At 42.6% G+C, this 27,364-nt stretch overlaps 1 protein-coding gene across 3 annotated transcripts in view; it reads left to right on the forward strand.

Annotated features, from left to right (window-relative positions):
* The first annotated feature begins 273 nt into the window (after window positions 1-273).
* The window catches only part of Nrg2 (neuregulin 2), a 184,192-nt gene continuing 157,101 nt past the window's right edge, over window positions 274-27,364 (forward strand). For 2 of the 3 annotated variants that reach the window (XM_058584286.1, XM_058584287.1), the window contains exon 1: window positions 274-1,214. In XM_058584286.1, the coding sequence (XP_058440269.1) occupies window positions 491-1,214 (724 nt within the window). In that variant the 5' untranslated portion in view covers window positions 274-490. The remainder of the gene's footprint in view (window positions 1,215-27,364) is intronic. The other variant, XM_046460482.2, reaches the window with a different exon arrangement.

A 27,364-nucleotide genomic window follows, 5' to 3' on the forward strand; every position in this document is an offset into this window, starting at 1 on the left:
TGTGTCCTACTCCCATGTTCAAAAGATGCTGTCAGAAGCCACTATCTCTTTTCCATCCTCTCCTCACGCATTACCCCCACTGTCATGCCGATAAATCCCAAGATCAAAGGGTGGCACGATTCCTCCCGTGCCCCTGCGGGTTGAAGGCGGGCACTAAATCAGTACAGTCCCAAGCTTTCCCTGCAGAAGCCGCGCTCTCCACTCGGTCCGGGGGTAGAGGGGGCGCGAGAGAGCAAGTGGGCGGGCGTCCCATCCTCCGCATCCTCCTCCGAGTCCTGGCGCGCAGGGAGGGAGCGCTGCGCTGCGCCTCGCTGCGCATCGCGGCCCGCTTGCCTCCTGCCCCCTGCCCTAGCTGGGCCACCTCTCTGGGCTGCGGGTGGAGGGCTACGGGGCGCTAACATTACGCTGTTTCCGGTTTTCCAGCGGGCTCTGTTTCCCCTCCCAAGGCGGCGGCGGCTGAGCGGCGGAGCCCCCCAAATGGCCTGGCCAGATGCGGCAGGTTTGCTGCTCAGCGCTGCCGCCGCCGCCACTGGAGAAGGCTCGGTGCAGCATCTACAGCGACAACAGCAGCAGCAGCAGCAGCAGCAGCAGCAGCAGCAGCAGCAGCGAGAGGAGCAGCAGCAGCAGCAGCAGCGAGAGCGACAGCAGCAGCAGCAGCCGCCGCCGCCGCAGCAGCAGCATCTCCCGTCCCGCTGCGCCCCCAGAGCCGCGGCCGCAGCAACAGCCGCAGCCCCGCAGCCCCGCAGCCCAGAGAGCCACCGCCCGCTCGCGAGTCGCAGCCGCCGGCGGCATGAGGCGCGACCCGGCCCCCGGCTTCTCCATGCTGCTCTTCGGTGTGTCGCTCGCCTGCTACTCGCCCAGTCTCAAGTCTGTGCAGGACCAGGCATACAAGGCACCCGTGGTGGTGGAGGGCAAGGTACAGGGACTGGCTCCGGCCGGCGGCTCCAGCTCAAACAGCACCCGCGAGCCGCCCGCCACGGGTCGGGTAGCGCTAGTGAAGGTGCTGGACAAGTGGCCGCTCCGGAGTGGGGGGCTGCAGCGCGAGCAGGTGATCAGCGTGGGCTCCTGTGCACCTCTCGAAAGGAACCAGCGCTACATCTTTTTCCTGGAGCCCACGGAGCAGCCCTTAGTCTTTAAGACGGCCTTTGCCCCCCTTGACACCAACAGCAAAAACCTCAAGAAAGAGGTGGGCAAGATCCTGTGCACTGACTGCGGTGAGTTGCCCCCTCCCTCTGCTGGAGAAGGGGGGAGGGAAGAGGTGATGGAGAATGGGGGTGGGGCGGGGAGGTGCTGCAGGTGCCCAGGCCTGGCAGCGTCCGGCCGCTGGAGGGGGTGGGGCCACCCCCCTGGGCAGGGCGCCTGGCATGGGTGGGTGAGGGGGTTGAGGTTGAGGAGAAGTAGGATCAGGCTCAAAGTGTGCCAGGGTCGGGGGCCTGGGGGGAGGCTCCGGCCTGTGCCAGCTGGGATCTGCGGCTGATGTATGGCATGTGGAGCTGGAAAGCTGCCATCATAGCCCAGTAGCGGAAGGAGAAACACGAAAAGGTCCGGACGGTGCTGGCCTGAGGCTTAGTGAGTCAGGAGTGACCCTCCGAGGCCTCGCCCGCTCTGCTCTCAAGGGCCTGCCTTGCCCAGGCTGGCAGGGTCTGCAGGATCGGCTGGGCAGACTCTCAGGCTGTAAAGGCCTCCGCTTACAAGTTCTCCTAGGGAATGATCCCCCGCCCCCTCCTTCCTCTCCCGGGGCTCGCTGCTCTGCCATCCACACCGCTGGCGCAGGCAGAGTTGGACTTTTTCTGCTACTGTTTTCCGTCCTCCATGTGGCTCCTTTTCTCCCCCTCTATGGTGATTGCCTGTCTTTGCCGAGCGGGTAGAGCAGCAAACCTCCAGGACCGCTAGCAGACACCTCTTTTAGCGGTTTTTGGAGGATCTTACTAGAGCTTTGGATGATGATGATGATGAAATAGAGTAACTTACTTCTGCTGAATGCTGTAAGTTCAGCTTTGACATCTTCCTGGCCGGATGTATCCACTGCATCTCTTATCTTCATGATGTTGGGTGCTGCACAAGAATGCAGGTGATTTGAAACAAATCATTGAATCTGGAGATCCCTGAAGCCGAGAATGGAAGTCAAAGAAATGTCAGTTTATGAGCTTTTTCTTTTTGACCCTGAATCCAGTACTTACTTCTCAGTAAGATATTTAAACTGAATTGTCCCTTCATTGGAGTATTCTGTCAGCCTGTCCTGTGCTTATTCATATTGGGGTTTCATTTTGTTCTCAGGCTGAATCTGTGGCATTTGTTGTGACTCTGGACTGTATAATCACTGAATTTCCATAGATGACCTGGATTCTTAGAGACGTTGGTATGTTTACCAGTTTACCAATTGAATCTGGTTAGTGTAGATAGCCTTGAGTAGCAAAATATGTGTAACAGCTCATTGGAAGTTTTGCTGCTCTCTTCTTTCTAGATTAATGCCTTTGACTTTTGGAAGCTTCCCTCCCCCGCACCTTCAAGAGGCAAATTTTAGGAGTTTAGTTGTGGGAGTATATCTAGGCACTATGTTAAACTGCGATCACTTTAATGAGAAGAATCTTGGCAGTGTCTTAATAAGGAGAGAAAAAACTTCAGAGATAGCAGCAGTTTATGGTGCTGACATTATTCTAAGGAATATTGTTGAATATGTTGGTTTTATGTTCCTAAATATTTTATGATGACAAGTTGAGACCAGTTAAGAATTTCTAATTTTTTATTCTAGTAAGTATTTTGTCTGAGTTCCCTTGGGAATCTGTGGAACTGTATTGTGCAGTGGGAAATAGACAGTAAAAACATTTACTGAACCTTGTTCAAGGACAGCTTCTGTTTGGGGTTTTGTTGAATTATTCCTGATAGGCAAAGTGCACATCTTCACATGATCTCTAGTCTGGGCCACTGAGGACCTGACAGTCATTGTCAGATATCCCCATAGAGTAGTGGGCTTCTCTGTCCCCTTGTTCCCCATCTCTTCCTTTCTCCTCCCAACACAATATGCCTTATCAGTTATACCTTGTTGGTTTTAGTGAACATTTAATAGTTTAACCACTGAATGCAGAGATCATGAAAGAGATAAGGGTCAGAAATATAGTCTGCTTTTAGTTCATGGCCATCTTATATTATTAAAATAGCATGTGTAGTATAGTTCTCAGAAAGATAAATTTAGGATTGCAATCACTGGTAAAGGGAAGGCCCTCACACATCATAAATTATAGAGGAGCAGGAATGTGTATGGCAGTAATGTTTTAGAATGCAAAAAATTTTGCTTTGAATTCATAGTGAACAGGGAGTCAGTTTGGGGAGTTTTACGTAAGGGGATTAGAAAGTAAAAGGCCTGTTTGTGAGAGGAGACTTGTGGAATTGGTGATGACAAAAGAATATTAACTTCGTTTTCTTATTTTCTACCATGTGGTTAAAGAAAACAGGTACTGTAATAGTATAATTAAATAAGGAAACAAACTCATCCTATCTAACCACAACACCTTCCTTATGTTCAGCAGGAAATAGCTAACAAATTCATTTTCTGTTTTCTATTCTAAAGAAAGCCCTCTGGGCCACAGGGTCACTGGGAACATTTTCTCCTTGGAGTAGATTTGCCCGTTGCAAAATAGGGAAACTGGCACTTGGAAACTGTCGTTGTGGCTGTTATATTGAGCAACTGAGGTTGAATTGTTACTTTGTTTAGCCAGTTCCTGCTCTGAGTGTGTCTGGATTCCAAGAGGTATTTGTGCTTAAAAGTTGGCAATGCCTCAGTAGCATCAATGCGGGGTCACATTGCACATCTTTTAAACGGTCCTCCTATATGGCTAATTTCAACTGTGAAATGTTGACTTTAAGTCTGTGAACTAAGGTGGACAATGGTAGGTGGGGGGTCTTGCTGCATTGACAATATATTGTCAAATGATAAATATCATCACTATGCAGAGGGGCATTTTTACAGCTCTCATGTGTATCATTTATCCAAAAATACTACCTCTGGTGGTAAAGAGTTGAATAAAATCTTTGCACTTCTAGAGGATTGCATACATGGAGGTGTTTTCTGTGCATTCAGTGAAAAGGAGAAGAAATGGAGTTAGATGGCCTTGCAGGGATTAGCAACTCTTTGCCATGCTATAAAAGAATCCAGTTCTGCAAATAATCTGGCATTTTCAAAGATGGTTGCATATATTTTGGTATAATTACACCCCATCTTGTTGCTTTCTTATAAACATGTTTTAAAGCTCTTTCCTTATTGAGTAAATGCAGTAGTTAGCAATAAAAAAAAAAAGAAGAACATTTCTTCCACAGGGACTTTCTCATTTGCTATTTTGCAGTGTATAGTGTATTTTGTTGTTAAACATGAACAAGGTGTATTTCTTGGAGACTTTACATTCTTTAGAATAGTTTTATTTGTATTATTATTGTTGTTATTATTTTGCTGTACTAGGGATTGAACTCAGGACCTTGTACATGCTAGGCAAGCATTCCACCACTGACCTATAATCCCCAGCCCTTTAAGAGAGTTTTAAATTAATTTGGCACCCAGAATTATATATTAGAGGAAGGTGGTTCACAAAATTCAGTATAGCAAAAGCGACTGCATATTTTTAAAATACCATTTATTTAAAGAATCTTTTCTTCCCCAGCCAGCTGGAAACCCAGCTGTGCTTCAGCTTGAAGATGGGAAAATGAAACTAGATTAGAAACTGACCAGTCCTAGTGGTAAGGACAAGACTTGGTTATAGATTGTGGGGTTGAATGGCCATCCTAATGTCATCATTTCTTGTCATAGTTGCTTTCCTCTGCAGAATGCGATTTTCGGGGCAGGAACAATATCTTATCTTTAAGGGTTTCTTTGTCCTGACTCCCCTGCCCAACCCTCCCTGTTTGGTACTGTGTCTTGCTTATAGGACTTTCCCTGAGTGCTGTTTGAATGAATGAAGTCAAGAGACATTAAAAAAGAAAGCCTCTAGATTCATGCTAAAACAACCTTAACTCCCTGATCTCTGACACCAAGCCTTGGGCTAAAAAGCTGAGTTTGATGATAGTCTTTACCTGTCACTATGGGAACCTCCCCCTCCAAACCCCCAAGGAGTCCTTATCAACTAGAATAACCACAATATGCTTAATCATTGTGCTGGTTAGAGTTAATAGGATTTGAGCAGTAAGAATAAAGTTCTTGTTAGAGAAGATCTACTTAATTGGGGGACAGAGAGACAGATTACCATTCCCCTTCCCCCAAATTTAAACAAAAATAAAACAACTATTAGTTTGAACTAACAACCTAATTGAGATCTAGGGAGGATAGTGTATTGACAGTCTAGGGGACTAACTTTCTTGTGGCCTCCAATCAAAGCAAGCGTGCTTCCTCCTCACCTCTGTTATCTAGATATTTTAATTTTATTTCCTAATAACTATAAGCTTATTTATTTTGTTAGTTGTAGATGGAAACAATATCTTTATTTTATTTATTTATTTTCATGGGGTGCTTAAGGATCCAACCTAGTGCCTCACCTGGGCAGGAAAGCACTCTACCACTCAGCTACAACCCCAGCCCCCATTTGATCTTTTTAATAAAAATGTATTTACATTTTTGGTTATGTGGCTCAAAATTCAGAAAGTACATAAGAATATATGATGAGGGCCTGGGGTTATGGCTCGCGGTAGAGTACTTTCCTCGCACGTATGAGGCACTGGGTTTGATCCTCAGAACCACATAAAAACAAATAAACAAAATAAAGGTATTGTGTCCATTTACAACTAAAAAGAAAATTTTAAAGAAAAAAAAACAATACATAGAGAAAAGTCTCCCTCATCCCTTTCCTTAGCTACCCAGCTCTAGGGCAATTATAAAATAACATTTTTGAAATGTGTATTTATCTAAAATGTGTATTTTTCTAAAAACATTTTTCAAAGTAATCTTTCATTTTCCTTTTAACAGATGATAATGTTAATTATTACATTAAGCCAATTTTATGGTAAATTCTTCCCAGGTTTATATATATATGAGTATGTGTGTATGTGTATATGTATATATGTGTGTATGTGTATATGTATATATGTGTGTATGTGTATATGTATATATGTGTGTGTGTGTGTATATATATATATATATATATATATATATATATATATATATATATATCTCCTAACCCAAATTTTCAACTGTTTGGCTCCAATTATAGCTGACTTCTTTCCACCTTGAGTTATCTAGTCAAAGGATGCTCTTTCCCCCTTAATTAGTACTCTACTTCACAAATATAATCTTGGATCAGGAATGAAAATACCAACTTACTTTTCAGATACTTTGCCATTAGGAAGTTTTTCATGTTGAATCTTCATCAAGATGCTCAAAGGACAGAATCAAAGTTTTGTCACTGAGATTTAGGGCTGTAACTTTGTTCATTCAGTAGCTCCCACTGATTAATGCTCTTGTTAATCTCACAGTAGCATCCATATGGAAGTCACAGCATTTCCCTTAGATGGAAAGAGAAAATTCCACAGTGCACAATTGCTTAGATTTTTATCCAGAAGCCAAAGACCCCAGTTACTGATGAAGAGTTTGATTTTGACCATATTCATATGCAGCTGGTAAGAGAGTCCAGGGGGATTTAGCTATCTGAAAACTGTTTTGAAGTATATTTAAGGTTACTGACTTGAAGGTAGTGTTTAAATTTCAGAGGATCGGGGAATTGCCATTTGGATAAGTAGGGAAAAAGTAAATGTGCAAATATCTAAACAGCAGGAAGTCTTAACCCCCTAAATCCTGTTGGCTTTGTGGCATTTAGTAATTCTGAATATTGATTTGGGAAAGGAATGGTGATGTCAATATCAGTGAAATTTCCCCTGTACAGTCTTTAACAACTTGTTTTGGAGTCTTTTTTTCAAAGTCTGAAGTGTTGTTAGTATAATATGGACTAAAGGTAAAAGAAATCTGACTCCATCATCACCAAATTTAAGTTTGGATGCATGTATGTAGAATGAAGATTTTTGTCTTGTTTCTTTTATCACTTACTTTTCAGAAATCATACATAGAAATAATTCTAGTTTATGAAGTTCAAGAGATGACATAGGGAACTCTTTAGAAAACTGGGAAAAATGGATGAATTGAGCAGGGAGGTGCTAAATTATGACAGGTTTGAAAAATGATGGTCTTATGTGAAATGAAACTCTTTTAATAATAACAATACAAATGGATGAATTGTGCTGAGCTAGAGAGCCATGCAAAGCTGTGAGAACTTAAGCAAACATGAAGGATGATTAAAAGGCATTAGGATAACATGGAGAAGACATGCTGTACCCAGGCAAAGAGCCGGCAAGCTTTTGCCAATGTGGGATGAAAAGACAAGTTCACACTGATTGAGATCAGTTGCTGCTAATCGGCTGTGATGTTTTTGATAATTATGAAACGAGGTTAAGTTAAGGTGCCTTCTTTCTCTGACTAGTTCTGCAGGGGGAGTGTGCCACATGAGCTCTGGCCTATGAGCATATTCCCTTCCCACTTGTGCATTCAGTGAGAGCCAAATAGCTTCTCCAGGGACCTTCTCTGGGACAGAGGCCTACCATCTTCAGAGCCTGCCTCTGCTCAAGACCTGATTGTGCCGCCAGATTCCTGAAGGTGGGTGGGAGGTGGTTAACGATTCATTTTCCCTCCTAGATGTTTCTAGAGTGACCAAAGCACAAGAATCTTACAGGGTTTCTGTATCTACTAGCAACACAGACCCCTCCCAAGATGTGATGGTCAGATTACTATTTATTCTCTCTCCAGAAACAGAATGCCTTATGGTTTTCTTTATCAGTCTACAGATTCCCTGCCTGTGCTGAGGACATTTGCTCCCCTATCCCTTCTTTCCCTGAACTGTTTTATAAAGACCGAGGATCTATCTTTGTCCATTAGGCTGGGATGCTTTATTTGATTTTGATCTTAATATTGGTCCAATTAACAGAAACCAAGATGAACTATATTTCTCAGAATTGAATGAAAGGAAGGTCACAGTTACCACATGGCTAAATAGCTGTAAAAGTCAGGATATCATTATTTCTATTGTGACAGCAATGCAATTTGGTACCCAAAGTTTCTATTATTCAAAAAAGCTTCCTCTTAATTTTATGTTTTAGATGTTTGCTTCAATATTTAATATTTGAATATTGAATATTCAATAAATATTAAATATATATTTTGTGTTAAAAAAAATACATGGCCGGCTGCAATGGCGAACACTTGTAATCCCAGCAGCTTGGGAGCCTGAGGCAGGAGGATCACAAGTTCAAAGCCAGCCTCAGCAACTTAGTGAGGCCCTAATCAACTCAGTGGGAACTTGTATCTAAATAAAATAAAATTTAAAAAAGGGCTGAGGATGTGGCTCAGGGTTAACTGCTCCTGGGTTCAAGACTTGGTACCAAAAAAAAAAAAAAGAAAGAAAAGTACTTCAGGGGAGTTGCATCAGACATAATACCTGCCATCAATGAGTTTACAATTTATAAGTACAAAGACTGAACAGTATTCAACCTAGACTATGATAAATACTATGAAAAGAGCAGAAGAGTCATAAAAGAAAGAAAGGTCATTGGGTTGAGTTTGTAGCTCAGTGGTAGAGCACTTGCCTCACAAGCATGAGGCACTGGGTTCGATCCTCAGCACCACATAAAGACAAATAAAAAGAAAAGTTATATCAGGTTAGATAATTAAAGAAAGTTTCTTGGAGAAGTAGTTTTAAATGGACTTTCAATAATCAGAGATAGATAAGGTAAGTTAGCTTGGGATAAAGAGAGATAAATCGATTTATTAAATTGGTTCTGTATAAAGAAAGCAGAAATCTCAGTAGTTTAGGGGCATGTTTGTGGACAAAATAACAGAAGGAAAGGGAGAAATGGGTGAGGTGCCTGGAGAGGTAGATTAGGGTGATATTTTCACCAGACTTGAATGATAGGCAGGGCTTATGAGTTTTTCTTAATTATATAAGCAGTATATGAAATGCATCCCTAAGTGTTCAATATTTTTTGAACATTTAATTTCCTTTCCCATTTCTTTATCATTGCTAATACAATTGTCCCTCCTTTGGCATGTTCATTCTGTTACCATTTCCTTGAAAGGAAGCATTTTCTCCACATCTGCTTGGATGAAATATTGGTGGAGGAAGTGTGGTGCAGGCTTCTCCAGAGGGAGGGAGCTCTCTTCCAGTTTCCAGGCCTGAACACCTCTAGTCATGACCTTATAGGAGGCTCTGGCACTCAACCTCCTGGAGTCTGAGTCCCTTCTACTAGTGCCTGTGGCCACAAAAATGATCTCAGTGTAGCACCTCACACACATGCTTAGACCAGTACTGCATTTCCCAAGCACTGCCTAATGGATGACTCCCTTCTGGATAGCTCTGCATGACTCTAGAGAAGAGAGTTTCGTTACCCTCAAGGTGGAACAGGTGGATTAAGCAGCTGATCTGTTTTGTCAGGTTGCGTTGAAATTGTCTCTCCGAAAGAGAAAATAGCAGAGCTCTACCCAATGCAACTTTCCCAGCATTGTTGTTGGTCAATTTGATTGGTGGGGGGGATAATGAAAGGAAGAATTAAAAGAAAAAAGGAAAAAAAGGAGTCTCAGACCATGATATGATTCATTTGTCACAGAGTGAAACCAAGGCCCAGAAGTGGAGAGTTTCTTTCCAAGGACACTGGGGCTTCCCAGGGCGGCCTGCCTGACCACTCACTCACAGCTGCTTTCTTTTCCATACACTTTCCACATGAGTTTTGCTTCTGAGACTCTCTTACCTGAGGCTCCACCTCTCCCACTTTGCCCTACCTTGCTCCCCAACTTTCTGCTCAGGCCTGATAATTTACTCACTCTCATCAAAAAGGCAATAGCTCTTCGTCAGTCCCCATTTTGAAGAATCAGATAAATCTCCAGAAATTCCTACTACAAAGTTTCCAACCCTTCCTTGAACTTCAGATTGATAGACCTAGTGGGAAGGTGGGATCGAGTCCTGGCATAGGATGAGGGTAGAACCACGCCCTACAGATCTGCCCACATATCTGTCAGGTTGGGTTCTTTTGGATGAGATGCGAGGTTTTCCGTGAAGTCTTCTCCCATTCTTCCGGGCATCATTTAATATGATGCTGCCTTCTCCAAAAAGGCTAATGACATTTCCTGCTCCCTTTGTAACATGACATTGTCTTGGCCATCTACTGACAGTGATTTCTCCCAGATGGCACCTCCAGGGCTCAACTCAGGTCAATACTAAGACCCTAAGATGTGGAACTGGGAGTTACCCTCTGGGCAGAGCAAGATATGGCCACCTCTGAGAGAAGACCCTTGCTGCTTGTAAAGAATAGAACCTGTATTTTTAGGAGGCACATGGGTGGTCCTGGATTGAGGGAAGCTTGCTGCTTCCTTTCTCACTATATAAATTATTGGTGTAGGCTTCCACTGTGCATGGTATGTGCTTAGCTGAGAGGGCAAATGGGAGCTGGAGCTGGGACCGGTGCCCTTGAGAGGACTGTTTTCCAGCTTTATTCCTGCTTCTGCCTTTGTCCCCACACAAAGAGGGCTCTGTGCTTCTTCTGGGTGGTAGTGCAGCCCTGGGGCCTCCAGCAAATGGTCTGCCTTCAGTCCAGAGATTGATGTACAGGAGAAAAAGTTAAAGGCATTGATTTTAGATAGTTCTGTGAAGGGATAACTTAGAACTTTAGTGCTTGCTGGGGAGCTGTGTCTAAAGAAAACATCAAGTTGGCAAAGAGTTCTAGAGGTCTTCATTGGCCCAAGGTCACGAACTATATTTTTTAAAGTAGGTACAAGAGTTTACTTTTCTTTTCTCTAAAGTTAAATAATAGCTTAATCATTACAGAGTAGAGGCAAGTGTTGTCATTGTAGGAGGAAGAATAGAAAGGGCAATAGTATCGCTCTGTTTACAGGACTCAGAGGGTAATCCAACAGATGTTACTCTTCATTCTGTAGTTGGAAGATTGCTTTCTTTGAAAGAGTTTGTTACTAACAATTCTGAGTTTTGGGGAAGGGCCTCATTGCTGGCTTTGCTGTTGACCTGGTCACACTTGAAGATTGAAGGTAGTTTGCAGATCCTGCCAGTAAGGGGAATGTGACATTTGGTTTTTCTGATGTGCCTTTCACATGCTTCTTTTCCCTGTCTCCACCTTCTCAGATCATTCCATCATGGGTTTTTCTTCCTTTGACCACCTTGTAAAAGGCATAGTTCCTAAGGCGTTGTCCTTGGTTCCCTTTTTAGTTTATGCAATCCTTCCTTCCCTCCCTTCCTTCCTTCCTTCCTTCCTTCCTTCCTTCCTTCCTTCCTTCCTTTCTTTCTTTCTTTCTTTCTTTCTTTCTTTCTTTCTTTCTTTCTTTCTTTCTTTCTTTCTGCCATGGATTGAACTCATGAGCATTCGACCACTAAGCCACATCCCCAGCCCTATTTTTGGTATTTTATTTAGAGACAGGGTCTCACTGAGTTGCTTAGCACCTTGATTTTGCTGAGGCTGGCTTTGAACTCATGATCCTCCTGCCTCAGCCACTCCAGCCGCTGGGATTACAGACATGTGCCACTGCGCCAGGCAGTTTATGTGATATATATATATATATATATATATATATATATATATATATATATTTTTTTTTTTTTTTTTTAAATGTTTATTTATTTAGTTAGTTTTAGGTGGACACATTATTATTTTTTTTTAATGTGGTGCTGAGGATTGAACCTAGTGCCTCATGCATGCTAGGTGAGCACTCTACCACTGAGCCACAACCCCAGCCCATGTGTAATATTTTTTTGGAAGTATCACTCTGTTGGGTATTAGCCTAGGGGGGTAAGACTGCATGTTCTGGAGGCAACTTTTCAATTGGGTGCATATGATTTTGTGACTGGCTGAGTTCTATCACCTTGGGTAAATTAACATCGTGGTACCTCAGGTTCCCAACTCTAAAATGGGGCTAATAACAATACTTACCTTATAGCGTCGTGATAAGGCTTAGGACTTGGTGAGTTACTCCGTGGAAGATAGCACCTGCTTGTAGCAAACTTTCAATGCAGGCTAGTTTCAGTTACTCTCACTGTCATGTCTTTTAGCCCATCACTGGCTAAAAGAGAATGGTTTTGCATCCAGACTGATAGCATCCAGACCCTGTCTCTGTTCCCTGCTAATTATGTGAACTTGAGAAATGTTGCTTGATTTCATTGACATTTTTCATTCTAGTTTCAGCTGCCCATAGCACATTGTTTTTGTTATTTATTGCTGCATAACAAAACTCCAGTTATATGTTAGAATCTTTCATAGTTCTGGGGTTTGAAGGGCTCAGAGAGCAGGTTTAGTATCTCTCAGGTAGTTTTACTCAGATGGAGGTTGGACTGTCAAACAGTAGCTTAGATTAGGCCATTTCAAACTTTCTTTTCTGACTTGTCTAGCAGATGCTGCTGGCTGGTTTTCATCTGGGAGCTTAGCTGGGGCTGAAGGCCAGAGACCTTGCCTGGGTTTCCTCACTGCAAGAGGAAGCATCCCAGAAGAGGGCCAGGAGAGGGCCGCATTGTCTTTTTTATGATGTAGCCTCAGAAGTCACAGCATTATTCCTACAATATTCAGTTTGTTAGAAGAGAGTTACTAAGTCCTGCCCAGATTCAAGGGAGAGAATGTACACTTTGCTTCTAGATGAAAGGAATGTTAAAGAATGTGGGCATTACAGTCTGCCCTCTGGCACAGATTACTTATATTCCTCACTCCGGAAGAATGTACTCATCCCCACCCAAGACCACGCTCTCCTCCAAGGAGGCTCATCTGTTATGACATCAGGTTCAGGCTCAGGCGCAGGGCCAGGCCTTGCTATGTAAATCAGGTCTAGGTGCAGATGGGGCTCCTCCAATATAGTTCCTTGGATACAGCCATTTCAGTCTGTTTCTCTTGATCCAAAGATCATAAACTAAAGGGACAAGGTGTCTGCCCTCCACCCCAAATACAGTGCTGGGATAGATGTAGGATAACTGCTATAGATGGTTCTTTTTTTTTTTTTTTAAGTAATACTTACTTTTTAAATATATTTTAATTTTTTAATGGGGTGCTGAGGATGGAACCCAGGACCTCACACTTGCAAGGCAAGTGCTCTACCACTGAGCCACAACCCAGCCCCGTAATGCTTATATTTTAAAATGACTTTATTTTAAATTTTGAAATAATTTCAGAATTACAAGAAGGATGCAAACACAGCATAGTGCTCCCAAATACCCTTTGCCCACCTTCCCTAAATGACACCCTGGATAAAATTACCAAACCATTTAGAAAGCATCAGTCACTAGTCCATAGCAGTTCCAAAATCCAGCCTGGCATGTGAGTAGGGCTCAGTGCCACTGACCTGGAAGATTCTTCAGGGTTCTCAGTTCTACCCTGTGGGATCCGGGTTCTGCCCTCTGGGTTAGCCTTCATTTTCCGTCAAATTCAGCCTGTTTGCCACTAAGTAACTTCCTCAGCCTGCTTCCTCTTATAGATACCCCTGTTAGTCCACATTGGTAGATTTCCTGATAGCACAATAATTTCTTTTCCTTTTCTTTCTTTTTTTTTAAAGTAGTTTTTAGTTGTTGATGGATATTTATTTATTTATTTTTTATTTATTTATATTTGGTGTTGAGAATCGAACCCAGTGCCTCACACATGCTAGGCAAATGCTGTCCCACTGAGCTACAAACCCAGCCCCTAATTATTTCTTAAAATGCATGGCTTGGGACTGGGGCTGTGGCTCAGTGGTAGAATACTTGTCTAGCATGTGTGAGGCTCTGGGTTCGATCCTCAGCACCACATATAAATAAACAAATAAAGTGAAAAATCCATTGGCAACTAAAAAATTAAAAAAAAAATGTGGCTTTCCAGTGAATCTTTTTTTGGGTTCACTATGTTAGACAAAAGCCACGCTCACAAATCTTACCAAGATATACATACTCTTCCCTACATTAAGCATCCTGTGAGGCTGCTGAGGGACAATACCCTGAAGATTAGTGAATCCCTATTCTTTAATGGGGAGGATCTGTGAGGCATGTCCTTAAGATCCATGGAGGGTCTTTTGTCTGTCTCAAGATTCTTTGAGGCATTGCCTTTGATCTTTCTGAAGTCTTAACAAAGGGTACAAATCAAAAAGTCTTAAACTGAGCCTAGTGTATTCCTACCATATCCCATTCAGGTTAGGACACTCCCATCTCAGATAACAACATCTATCTAGTCTCCCAAGCTATTAGAAATGTCAGAGTCATCTCTGACTGCTTTTTCACCCTGCCCCCTTCCATTGACAAGTCATAATCGTTTTTACTACTGCAGTCTCTTCAATCCAGTTCTTTTCATTCACAATGCTCTAGCGGAGTGCTATATCTCACCTAAACTGCCATAGTAGCCACAGATGGAATTCCCTACCTTCAGAGTTTCTGCTTTCTTCCATCTATCATCTATTGTTGGCATTGACTTTCTAAACAGGATATCTCTCCCCAACCCAGAAATCTTTAGTAGCTTCTCTTTGTCTGTGAAGCAAACTGAAACTCCTTCAGAGGACACGCGAAGCTTTCCCCAATGTGGCCCCCACCTGCCTGTGAGCCTTTTAGCCCACTCTGCCACACTTATCTTTGCTGTAGCCAAAACATACTGCTCGAAATTCCCAAATCGTGCACTTTTCTTCTCTAGTGCTTTTGCTCATTCTGTTTCCTTGGCTTGGTGCGCCTCTGCTTTCCTACTCATTTCCCAGCTTCCTCATCTTTCCAGGCTGCGCTCAGAGACTGGAAGACTCAACCCTTCTCCTCCCAGCGTTTTCTGATTCCCTCAGTCAGAATGAGCCATGCCCACCTCTATTTCTTGGTATGGTTCACAGCTCTTCTGTGAGCAACCTGGGGAGGAGGAGAGTCTGTGGATGATCCTCCACACTGTGGGCTTCTTGAATGCAAGAGGGAAGCAGAGGATGTATCTTTATGTATCAGTTTGTGCCTTCCTTAAAATAGATGACTAACAAAGGTTCTGTGACTTTAGGATTTTCCCTCAGGATTAGAACTGACCATGGGAATAAACCTCTGGTTCTTGGAAGGAGGCGGTCCTAGGGATGTGATATGTTGGTAGATCTATGAGTAGTACATTGAGATTGACACTTAAAGTGAAGTAGGGCAAGGGGTGGGTTAGTTACAAAGTGCTCTTTACTATCTTTGTTGCTACTGTTTATAATATTAATAAACACCAAATCTATGAAATATGGGTTGCATTTGTGTTTTATTAAATTCTATGGGAAAGCACCTTGAAAATTGTATTCAGGGATGGGAAGACTTGGTGGTTTTGTATAATCTGGTATCCCTATCACTTTCATGGTAATGAAGTTAACAAATGATAATGGGAGCTCAGTAAATGTAAGTTGAAGGGAAAATGAGCGAAGAAGTAATTTATTTTTCTGTGTTCCTCTGTAGGACACTTACATGTGCCATAGCCGCACAGCACAGCCAAGGGAGCTGATTCAAAATCAGCCCAGCTGGGTACAGTGGCACGTGTCTATAGTCCTAGCTACTCTAGCTACTCAGGAGGATCACTTGAGCCCAGGAGTTTGAGGCCAGCCTGAGCAACATAGGGAGATCCTGATTTAAAAAAAAGGAAAATCCTGAGAGAAGGCTTTTCAGCAAAATGATCTATGATCTATCCAGGGTCTTCTTGATACTCAGGAGATGTGTGGATAGAATGACAGGAGGCCAGCAGATGGCAGATTTCAGTCCAAATTGGGCAGTTAGAAGTGACAGCACCTTCCTTTGGGTGGCCAGGAGGAGAGTTGGGCTATGGGGATTTAAATGAGGAAAGGGGGACTAATCAGGCCTTTTTAGCTATTGTTTTAATGATGAGAGTCCTTCCTGGAAATCAGCCTTCGTAGGTCCAGCCTTAGTCTTTATTTCTGTGTGACCTTGAGCAGGTTCTACTCATGCTCTGGGCTTCTGTTTTCGGCAGACAAATTATGTTTCTTCTTCAGGTGGAGAGAGTGTTTTAAGCCAATTAGGTAAGTGGCATGGCATTGAAATAGAGCCTTCATGGGTTTACAGTTTTTCTACGTAAATCTTAGCAAAATCCTGCGCTGAGAGACACTCTAGATGTCTGAAATGCTGAGTTTTTCCCTGAAGCTAGACTTCCCCTGTATTCCATTCTGAGTATCAAACCCCAGCAGCCTCAAGGAGTCTGTGATTGTGATAATTGGGTGGGAGGGGTTGGGGCAATTTAGGAAGATGATGGGGGCCTGACCTCCTCCTGCCTTCAAAATCCACAAAGAAGTGAGAATGGGGAAATGATGAACAGTTGATCCAAAAATGGGGAGTGTCCTTCCTAAATTAGGACAGCTGGCTCAATGATAAAATTGTTTTACTCTGTTACTAGCCCTCCAGACCAGATGCTATGAAAACAGAAATTAAATTCTGACTTTGGGCAGCTTTCTCCATACAGTGAGGGCAGTGTACCTTTTCTTTCTGCCCTTGCTCAGCTGTGGATTCTTCTTGGGAAGTCCCAAGAGTGCTGATGGAGGGGGCTCATTGGGCCAATATCACTGGATTTCAGAGAAGGGGCAGATGTCATTGACAGGTATCTCAGAGGATGTCAGTTTTGCATCTGGGTGGCCTCTGGCTTGTCCTTGGAGGTTCTGTTTTTTCCTGTTTTGGGTAGATCTAGCTCAAGGTGACCTCCTTCACTCCATAGATAGTAGAGTTGGCGTGCTTGATCTCTCAGATATTCCTGAGAAACTGATTTTGCTGCAGGGCTGGGTGAACCATATGGCAGCCTAGATTACAGAGACTGTTGGCGTTTGTCAACACAGAGAGCAGGCTTTTTGGCTATAGCAAATCCCCTAGGTAGGGTTGCCACACCATCTGTGGTCACAGCATATAGGATCAGCCAGGTGGATATGCAATCACATCCTCATCCACTTCCTGCCTCCAGAAGGAAGGGAGAGGCAAGTTCAAAATCAAATATCAGTTAAAATATTTTTATTTTTATTTTTTTTAGCTCCTTGATTGATATTTTCTTTGAAGGATGCTAGGGAGATCTAGAAGTTTTGTATCTTGATCTTGAGAGGTTTATAATCTAGTTGGGATTATCAGATTAATAAGTAACATAAAGCAAAAGGCACACAGTAATTGTCCAAAGGTAAAATAGACTAGAGAGAAGGGGGAAAATCAGTTGGTGCTGGGAAGTTCTAGGACAGTGTTACGACTGGTGGTCAGCCTTGCAGAATGAATAGGTTTGGGGAATTTAAGAAGATAGGTGAAAGTCTGCTGGGCTGAAAGAACAATTGAGCAGAGGTAGAGACAAGAAAAATGTCTGTACAGGACCATGATGATGTTAATACTGTTGGGGTAGAGATGTAGAGAGATAAGATTAGGAAAACAGAGCTGGAGCAGATTAAAGAGGGTCTCTCTAGGCAGACAAAGGAATTTCAACGTGGCTCTGGAGGTGATAGGGTGCCATTGTTGGTTTTAGAACAGAGATAGGATACAAAGAGAAGAATGTTTGTGAGTACTTTGTCCACATGATTCAGAGTGGCCTAGAATTGGGGAGGAATACGTGTTCTGGAGATTAAGAATGTAGTTATAAAGTCCTAGAAGCCATGGAGACTAAGGAACAGGTAAACTAGATATATTCTTTCTAGAATCTGTGAGACATAGGGATGACCTGGTAGCAATCATAAAGGAGAAAAACAATCAAGGTTTGATCTTGGAAAGCTGGAAATAATAATGCCATTAACAAAAATGAAGTTATAAGGGGGGAAATGATGAGTTTGGCAATGATTTTTTTACTTAACAGATACTTATGTGAGATTTTTATGTACTTGGCACTGTTATAATCACTTTATAAATGTTAGCTCATTTAGTTCCCACAATAACTAAGTGAAATAAATACTGTTATTATCCTCTTTATTACAAAGGTGGAATCTAATCATAGATTAATAACTTTCCCCAAATCACAAACCTATAAATAGCAGAGCCAGGATTCTGAACCCAGGAGGTCTGTGCTTAGCTCCCATTTGTTGGTGGGAGACTCAAATGGACATATGGTACATGGAGGAAGGTCAAATACTTGTTGGGTACTTCCTCTGCACAGTACCCTTTGCAGAAAATGTAATAATGAGTAGAACATGGACATGCCATCAAGGAGCGTATAAAGATCTTGTGAGGGGTGATGGCATTTGTCAAATTATTATTAATGGTACTAAGTCATATGCTACCAAAGAGTATGGCACTTACCGAGAGACAGAGGACAAATACATAACTAGCTAGGGGAATCAGAAAGACTTAAAGGAGCCAAGGCAGAATAATAGGTAAACCCAGACAGATGGATCAAGTTGGATTTGGGTAGTTGATAGTGGGGGAAGGTCATTCCTGATAGGATGAAAGCTGGAATTCATGGTGGAAGAAAGAGAATTCCAAATCTCTTTTGGAACTAGCACACTGCCTTGAAGCTATCTCAGCACCAAACCCTCTAAACCTAACTGGGATGGGAAGTAGTTTTAGTTGGGCTGTAGCAGGAAGCATGATTTGGAGCAGCTGGAATAGGGACATCTGGGACTTTCTTAATGGAGAGCAGGCGCCTGTGTGAAAGGTTGGGACCAGAGATGAAGAGTTAGATGGAGATGGCACAGAAATAAGGAGGGGATCTGTTAAGAGCAGAGGACTCCTGAAGGGTGGCTGGAGGAGAGAAAGAGCTGAGGGCAGAGAGAGGGAACCTCCTTGCTTTATGCACATGCATATCTAGGCTGTTCTTACTTCCAAATGAACCTAATATTCCACAAAATTCAGATCTCTCTCTATTAGCTTGTGGGCTTCAACTTGTTCCTCTCCTAGACTGGGTGATGACTGCTTCTGGCTCTCTGTCTTTGCTCTCCAGGCATCTCCCAGCCTCTTGGGGTAAATGAAGTTCTCTTTGTTCTTTTTGCCTTTATGGTTAGGAATCTATAGGCCTTTCTGCCTGGTTTTCAGAAAGAATTAACAAAACATTAGGGGCACGTGTGTGAGCGGCTCAGTCAGACTATGTTCTACTGGTGCAGAGAAGATATTTCCTTCCTAGGTCATGAACAGGGACTTCTAGGGGATAGGCAAACTATTGAATTCCATATCTGTCCCTTACAACTTAAAGGATCATTCTTAGGAAATCAGTGGTGAGTGGAGACAGACATAAAAATACAGAAGTTAGGCGTTATTCATGGAATTGTCTTTGGACAATGCTGGGATTATCCTAACCTCAGCCTTTGTCTCATAAAACAGCACAATCCTAAGAGAGAGAGATGTTGGTTTAAATTCTAATTTGCCACTTCCTAGCTCTGTAACCTTAGGATGACTGACCTTTTCCAGGCTGTTTTGTTAATTGTAAAATAGGGCTAACAATATTTGCTTTTCTTACCTAACGGGGATATTGGGAGGATCAGAGGAGATTACATCCATGAAAGCATTTTGAGATTGCAAAGTGCTGTATCAAAGCATGCTGTGATTATTATAGCTAACCAGTCAGCTCACTCTTAAAGATCAGTGCTCAGAGAGTGCCTTGTGCATAACCTATTCACAGTCCTCTGCCAACGACTAAAAGGCAAGGTCACAGAGTGGGAGTTTGAGACACAGATGGAATATTTCCCTGGGCAGACATATCCTACTTCATTGGTCCCAAGATGCACAGACCCCTCCTGCCCCAACATGGACATCTCTAAGTCAGGCCATGCCTTATAATTGGTGGCATAGTACATGTGATGAATAAATTAATTACTTTTTGGAAGAAGATGGGCCACATATGCAAACTTGCACTTTTTTTTTTTTTTTGCTACCTGGGAAGCTATTTGACCTCAACCTTTGCTACCAGAAATCTTGCTTTCATGCATTGGGGCCTTTTATGGCCTCAATGAGTGTAGAAGTCAGTTTGTCTTGGAGGGCCTTTTGATGCATCAAGGTCATCCTTTCTCACTGCATGAGATCTGTGGAAGTGGAAATTTGGATTGAATGTATGTTCTGATCTTGGGACATATTATGTGTATTGATATTTGGGGAGGGTATACTTGGGATTGAACCCAGAGTCCCTTAACCACTGAGCCACATCCCCAGCCCTTTTTATTGATTTTATTTTTGAGACAGGGTCTTGCTCAGTTGCTTAGGGCCTCACTAAATTGCTGAGGCTGGCCTAGAACCTGAGATCCTCCTGCCTCAGCTTCCAGTGTCATTGGGATTACAGGCAGTGCCACTGTATCCAGCTGTATTGATTTTTTAAGAAATCTCAAATGGACAATTTTTTCATCATTTCTTGCTTCTTCCTAAAGGTGAAAGGCAAGATGCATTTTGGTGAACAGATAGATTATGTTACCCTGGCTTTGACTGTTTGGAGCTCTGGGTGTTGGTGAGTAGATGGGTCCCCTACCCCTGTCCTATAACCCTATAACATCAACCCCCTGTGTAACAGGACAACCAACCAGCTCTCTGTGAAGTTTCTTTTCAGGATGAATTCTGTTCTTGTTTTCTTTTTTACCTTTTGAAAGTTCTTCACATTCCACTCCAAATTCAAAACTTTCTGCTTAGTACCAGTTCTTCTTTTTTTGGTCTCCCATTGATTATCTGAATATGACTTTTCTTTTTGGGTTGAATGACAGGAGACTTCTGAGTTCCTTCCCCTCTTCTCCTCTTGCTGGGTGTTCAGGGAATATAGATAAAGAATTTATAATTAAGAATGTAAATCCTCAAGTAGAGAGGGGCATGGGAAAGACACTAAAATGTACAGAACATGTTGTTTTGTTTAATTTTCACAAAAACCTTGGGAAGTGGGCCCTCTCCCAATTCTACATCTAGGAACCTTAAGCTCAAAACAGGTGAATTCCTAGCTGATCCTACTAGTGATCCTACTAGGGATGGAGCTAATTTGAACCCATACTTTCTAGGAAGAACAATCGTGAACAGGGAAGTGATAAAGGAATTATTGACTTTTACTGATCACCTGGTTACCTCTACTGAAATATGGAGGCTCAGGAGACCCCTGGATCCTTCTTTGAAGGATTCTTTGGTTTCTTTCCTTTCCCACCTCTGGAGGGGGCCGGTGAGCAAGGCCCCCTGGTTGGAGCCTCACTGTGTTTTCCAGCCTCCCATCAGGCCTCCTCTGGCCCCTGCTTCCAGTGGCTCCTGATTCAGGTCAGACTCTGTGTGGTGCCCTAGAAATAACCGGGTTTCTAGCCCAGCATGACTCCCTCGAGCCCCTGGGCCTGCTAGGGCAGCGCAGGCAGCACCTCTCCCCAGAGCTGTGTTTATTTCTATTATGTCATTTGCTTATTATAGACAGGCTGCTAAGTGTTAGTTATCACCTCCCTGTGATTCCCTGCTTTTTCTTCTCCTTCTGTCTTCCCCTGATGCTTTAGGGACTTTGGATAACGGGACCAAAGAGGCAGTATTCTAAATAGGCTCCTTCTCCTTTTCTTCTTCATTTGGAATTCAGCATTTCTTCTGATTGTCCCCTGGAGATGAGCTTTTGTTAGAAACATTGGCCCTATAAATGAGAAAGTAGCCCCTTTGTGGTTTCAGAAAGAGTGTCTCCAAGGGTTGAAAAGAGCAAACCAGAGGAACAGGGCCTGAACTGGGTGGCTGTGGTGTTGGTTTGGATCTGCAGGAGTTGGAGTGCAGGGATTTGGCAGCCTCTGCATTTTGGTGTTCTGCTTTCTGTCACCTTGGCACGCACTTGTCCTCCTAAATCTTAATACATGAGTGCTGTTTTTGCACATCAGGCTAAGAGATGCTGATGAAGTCTGGTCCTAGAGTCCAAGCACTGGCTATGAAACAGTGGATGGAGAAACAGCCCCAAATCCCAGGCTTTGGGGAACTATCAAGTGACTGGGCAGTGACATGGGCAACATTTCACTATGGATTAGTACATAAAATAAGATCTCAGTTTATGAGGCAGGTGGGCTCTTCCCCTCTCCCCTCTTTTTTTTAATATTTATTTTTTAGTTTTAGGTGGACACAATATCTTTATTTTATTTTTATGTGGTGCTGAGAATCTAACCCAGTGCCTCACGCATGCTAGGCGAACACACTACCACTTGAGCCACATCCCCAGCCCCCCTCTCCTCTCTTAAACTTGCTATGTCAAAGAGTGAGGTTGTCTTTCTCTATGAATATAACTATCCCCACCTGCATGCCCATGCTTTGTAACTTCTACTTCAGTGATGCTTTGACCACTTTCCCACAGGTGACCTGGTTACACCTGGGCTGTCGTCTCCCAGAGATCCTGCCACATCCCCTATGGATAGCTCAACTTGAAGCAGCTCTCATTTTACCTTGTTCTGACTCAGGAGCAGTGAAGAGAAGTTAAGTGTCATTTTGTACCAGGTCAAGATAGGACTGCGAAAGCCTTTTGCTTCCTGGGATTCTACACTGCTCACCAAGAACACTTAGGCCTGTAAAATTTTGAGTTTTTTCTCTGAAAACATCAGAAGAATTAAGTTTATGATTTTGTATGTTTGGAGGGATGTACATAAACTGACTTTCATAGTCACCCATCTTCTCTTCCTCCTCTCTCATACAACAGATGTCCTTTGTCATCTGAGGCCAGTCTTCTTGCTCTTACTGCAGTCCCTCCCTTCCAATTTCTCAGAGACCTAATGCCACTGACTCCCCCCCCCCCATTTTTTTTTTTTTTTTTTGGTACTGGGGATTGAACCCAGGGGTGCTTAACCACTGAGCCACATCCCCAGCCCTTTTTATATTTTATTTAGAGACAGGGTCTCACTGAACTGCTTAGGCCTTGCTAAGTTGCTGAAGCTAGATTTGAACTAACGATCCTCCTGCCTCAGCCTCAAGAGCTGCTGAGATTATTGGCTTATGCCATCATGCCCAGCCTCCCTGTTGTTCTCTTTTTTTCATCTCTACCTACTCCTTTCTATTCCTTTTTCAACATACTCAAGTCTCTCCATCTTAAATCTTCTCTATTCTTTCTAGCCAAACTTCTTTTTTTTTAAGAAAGAGAGAGAGAGAGAGAGAGAGAGAATTTTTAAAAATATTTATTTTTTTTAGTTTTTGGCAGACACAACATCTTTGTTTGTATGTGGTGTTGAGGATCGAACCCGGGCCGCAAGCATGCCAGGTAAGCGCACTACAGCTTGAGCCACATCCCCAGCCCTCTAGCCAAACTTCTTGAAAGAACAGTCTAGACATCTTGTCTCTGTTTCCTCTCATACCCATTTTTTAAATGCATGGTTCCTTTAGTTTCCATTTTGTCACACTCCTAGTTTGCCTTCTGCAGGTTGAGTATCCTTTTTGGATAAGGGATGTTTGTGACTAGAAGTGTTTTGGTTTTCAGATTTTTTAATATTTTCATGTGCATAATGAGCTATCTTAGGGATGGGACCCCAGTCTAAACACAAAATTAGTTTGTTTCATATATACATTATACACATCAACTGAGGGTAATTTTATAATATATATGTCATAAAATTTCCATCAATATGTATATTTATACTTATATTACATAATATATGCTACATATAATAAAATTCCAGCACCAGATATATATCTACATATATCTATATTTGGTCCTAGAAATTGAATCCAATTTTTATACAATATTTTTGATGCACTTGTGTTTTGACTATGTCTAACACATGAGGTCAGATGTGAGATTTTCCAATTGTGGCATCATGTTGGTACTCAAAAAGTTTTGGAGTTTAGAGGACTTTGGAATTTTGTACTAGTGATGCTCAACTTGTATTTCTCTGGTCATTCCTTTACGTTCTCTGGGTTTTAGCTCTTTCCTCTCTAGCCAATGTTTGTTTATTTGTTTTGTGGCACTAAGGGTTGCACCCAGGGCCTCATACCTAGTAGTCAAGTGCTGTACCACTGAATAGTATTCCCAGCCCTTTTTAAATTTTACAGGGTCTCCTAAGTTGTCTAAGCTGGCCATGAACTTGTGATCCTCATATCTCAGCCTCCTGAGTAGCTGGAATTATAGGCATGAACACTGCACCTGACTAGAATTTAAGCTTTAAATGTGAAAAAAACTAGGCACAGAGTGAAATCATTTGCCCAAGGTCGTACAGTACCATAAAGTAGCACAGTTGTAACTCCTTACACTTGACCTCCAGTTTCACACTAACTCTTCTGCATCCCTGCCCCCTCCTGCCTCTCCTGTAGGTGACAACTCTGTGTTCTCTAGTTGAGAGCAGGACTGTGGAGTCAGGAAGGCCTAATGCTTTCTCCCTAACTTGAGGGGTGTAGCAAGTAGGAACCAGCCTGTCCCTCGGCAGCAGCACAAGGAGCCATTTCACCCTCCCCCAGTGTGGACATGAATGATGGGCTGCAAAGGCCCCTGAGCCATTGCCAGCCTCACCTATTCAGAGGTGGAGCCCTGAAAGGAGAAGTACAAGGGATGTGTTTGTTGAAGTAACTTGATTTTCCAGTTTCTGGGTTATCAAAAATTGGGTCCTGGAAATCTGACATAGGAGCTAAAGCTTACGGGAGCGTGTTTTTCATCTGCTGCTTATAAGATCACAGCGTACCCACCTGGAAACCCTGCCTGTGCAGTCTGGTGACGAATCCTTGGTTAAGGGCTGCAGGGAAGCCCTTCTTCAGGAAGCTGTCCCTTCCTCCATTGTGTTTACCTGGTCACTTCATTCTGGCAACTGAGAATTATACCTTGAAAGGTCCAGATATGGAAAGCTCCAGGTTAGGAGTGGCCATGGAGGAAACAGGATTCATGGAATGTGAACCCCCAAGTGCTGGCACCTCACGTGTCCAGTCTCATCTCACTTTCAATTTTTAAAAATTCAATCCATGTTTATTGAATCCTCATTAATGTCCTGGGTACTGGGAACATAAATATGAGTAAGTCACATCCTTACTTGTGGGAAGCTCAAAGTATTTATTCATTCACTCACTTTTACAATATTTGGTAGGCATCCATTATGTGCTAGGCATTACACTGGGACTATTTATTCTTTCAACACTATTTGAGTTTCTCCTTGAATATGCTTCTAGGTACTTAGAATACTGAACAGACAGCAATCTGTGCTCTCATGAAATTTACTTTCTGGTGAGAAAAGACCAATAATATGGAATATGCATAATAAATATGTAAATTAAACAGTGCTTAGAAGGTTGTAAGTATTATGGGGAAATAAAAGGAATAAAAAAAGGTTATGAGATTGCAGAGGGGTGGGTTGTAGTTTTAAAAAGAGCGATCTTGGGAACAGAGACTTGAAAGAGCAAGGTAGTTAGATATGTAGATATCTTGGTGAGAGGAATTTCTGGCACAGGGAATCCTACCTTAGGTGGAAGCATACCTAGCATGTTTGTGGAAAAGCAAAAAGGCCCCTGTGGCTGGAGTGGAATAAGCTGAGGTTAGAGGAGTGATGGGTGCCAGATCATATAGGGCTGTGTAGGCCATTGTGAAAATGTAGCCTCTTCTTTTAGCAGAAAAAAAAAAAAAGGTGTGTGTGTGGGGGGGGGGGTGGGAATCCACTGGAGGGTTTGAGTCAAGGAGTAATACAATCTGACTTTGTTGAAAGGGGTCGCAAAGTCTGCAAGTTGAGAACAGACTTCAGAAGTGAGAGTGAAAATAGGGAGAACAGATGGGAAGCCATCTAGGTGAGAGATGATGATGAGAAGAGATTGGATTCTGGGTTTTTTAAAAAATATACATATTTTTAGATGTTTATAGGCCTTTACTTTTTATTTATTTATATGCAGTGCTGAGAATCGAACCTAGTGCCTCACACATGCCAGACAAGTGCATTGCCACTGAGCCACAGCCTCAGCACTGATTCTGGATATTTTTAAGAGATAGAACCCAAAGGTTTTCCTAGTAGATAAAATATGGTGTAAGAGAGAAAAGGAGGAGAAAAAAATAAACCAAGTTTTTTGACCTGAGTGATTGGAAACATGATATTGGTATTGAGTTAGGGAAGACTGGGGGTGGGTTGAATTGTGGGGGCAGTTAAGGCATTCAATTTTGGATAGTTTGGATGTGTTAAGAGGAGGGTAAAATATGGGCCAGAGATATAAATATGGGAATCATCAACACATAGGTGGTAATAAAATCTATGAAATTGTGAAAGTAGCTGAGTTCATTAAAGGAATGCATAGAGGTAGGTAGAGCAGAAAAGAAGGGTCCTAGAATACTAAGAGGTTAGGGGAAGAGTTGGAGCCAGCAAAGAAGACTGAGAAGTGACTGGGGAGGTAAGGAGAAAAACAAGAGAGTGTGGTGACCTGGAAGCCAAGTGAAGAACGTATCCCAAGTGGAAGGGAGAGATGGACTGGTTCCAGTGCTGCTGAGGAGCCAAGTTAGATGAGCACTAACCTCATTAACCACTGGTTTGGGCAGTGCGGATCCTGGCAAGAGCAGTTTTAATGTAGTGGTGGAGTTAAAGCCTTATTTGAGTGGATTTAGCAGAGAATGGAAGGGAAGAGAAGGAATTTATTTCAAGTTTGCCGCAAAGGGGGACAGTGATGGTAGCTGTTAAAGTGGAACCAAGATAATTTATTATGTTTCTTTTATAATAAAATACACATACTACAAAATTCACCATTTTAACCACTTTAACCATATATTTCAGTGGTGTTAAGTGCACTCATGCTATGGTATAACCATCACCACCATTCATCTCCAAAACTTTCATCTTTCCAAACAGAAACTGTTTTGTTTTTTTAAATACAGCATGTATGTATGATCCAGTTGAGGGGGGTGGAAATTAATGATGTAGGAGAGTGAGGGGGAAATTGTTGAAATGCTTTCCTAGAAGAGGGGAGGAGTGAGATCTGGCATCTAAGTAGAGGGACTGGCTCTTAAATTGTTGATAATTCATGTACGATAATGGGAAGAAAGGCAGAGTTATGTGTATAGATGCTGACAGGTGCAGCAGTGTGTGGAAGGTCTCTTCTGACTGTTTCAATTTTCTTAGTAAAGTAGGAAACAAGGTCATCAGCTAAGCATATGGGGGAGGAGTTGTTTGAAGTTTGAGCAGAAGGAGGGTGTGAAGTAGTCATCCTAGAGAGTAGGTGGGTGAATAGAATAAGCTGGAGGGATAGTGTGATTGTCAGGCTCATCTTTGGTTCTTGCACATGAATTTAAAATGAGACCAGTCAACATGATGGTGTGCTCTTCTCCAGCTACACTCAATTGCATGGGTGTAAGCACTGAGTTGGATTTTGCCAAGGCAGAAAGGGAATTATTATAAAGATAGATCATGAATGTAAGCTGGGAGAGTAGAGAGAGAGGACATCATATGTACCATGAGAACCAGTAAAAAGATGGTAGTAGCAAGGGATTGGTGATCCTGTTTGGATGAGGGAATTTCTGGAATCCAAATCCAAGAGGAAATAAGCTGGAAGGCAGAAGAGGGTGATTGGAGAGTGAGTGCGACATTTGC

Source organism: Marmota monax, unplaced genomic scaffold, assembly GCF_021218885.2.
Source record: "Marmota monax isolate L192 unplaced genomic scaffold, Marmota_monax_Labrador192_F-V1.1 WCK01_AAM20220418_F8-fsc00006, whole genome shotgun sequence".
In the NCBI taxonomy this organism is placed as follows: domain Eukaryota; kingdom Metazoa; phylum Chordata; class Mammalia; order Rodentia; family Sciuridae; genus Marmota; species Marmota monax.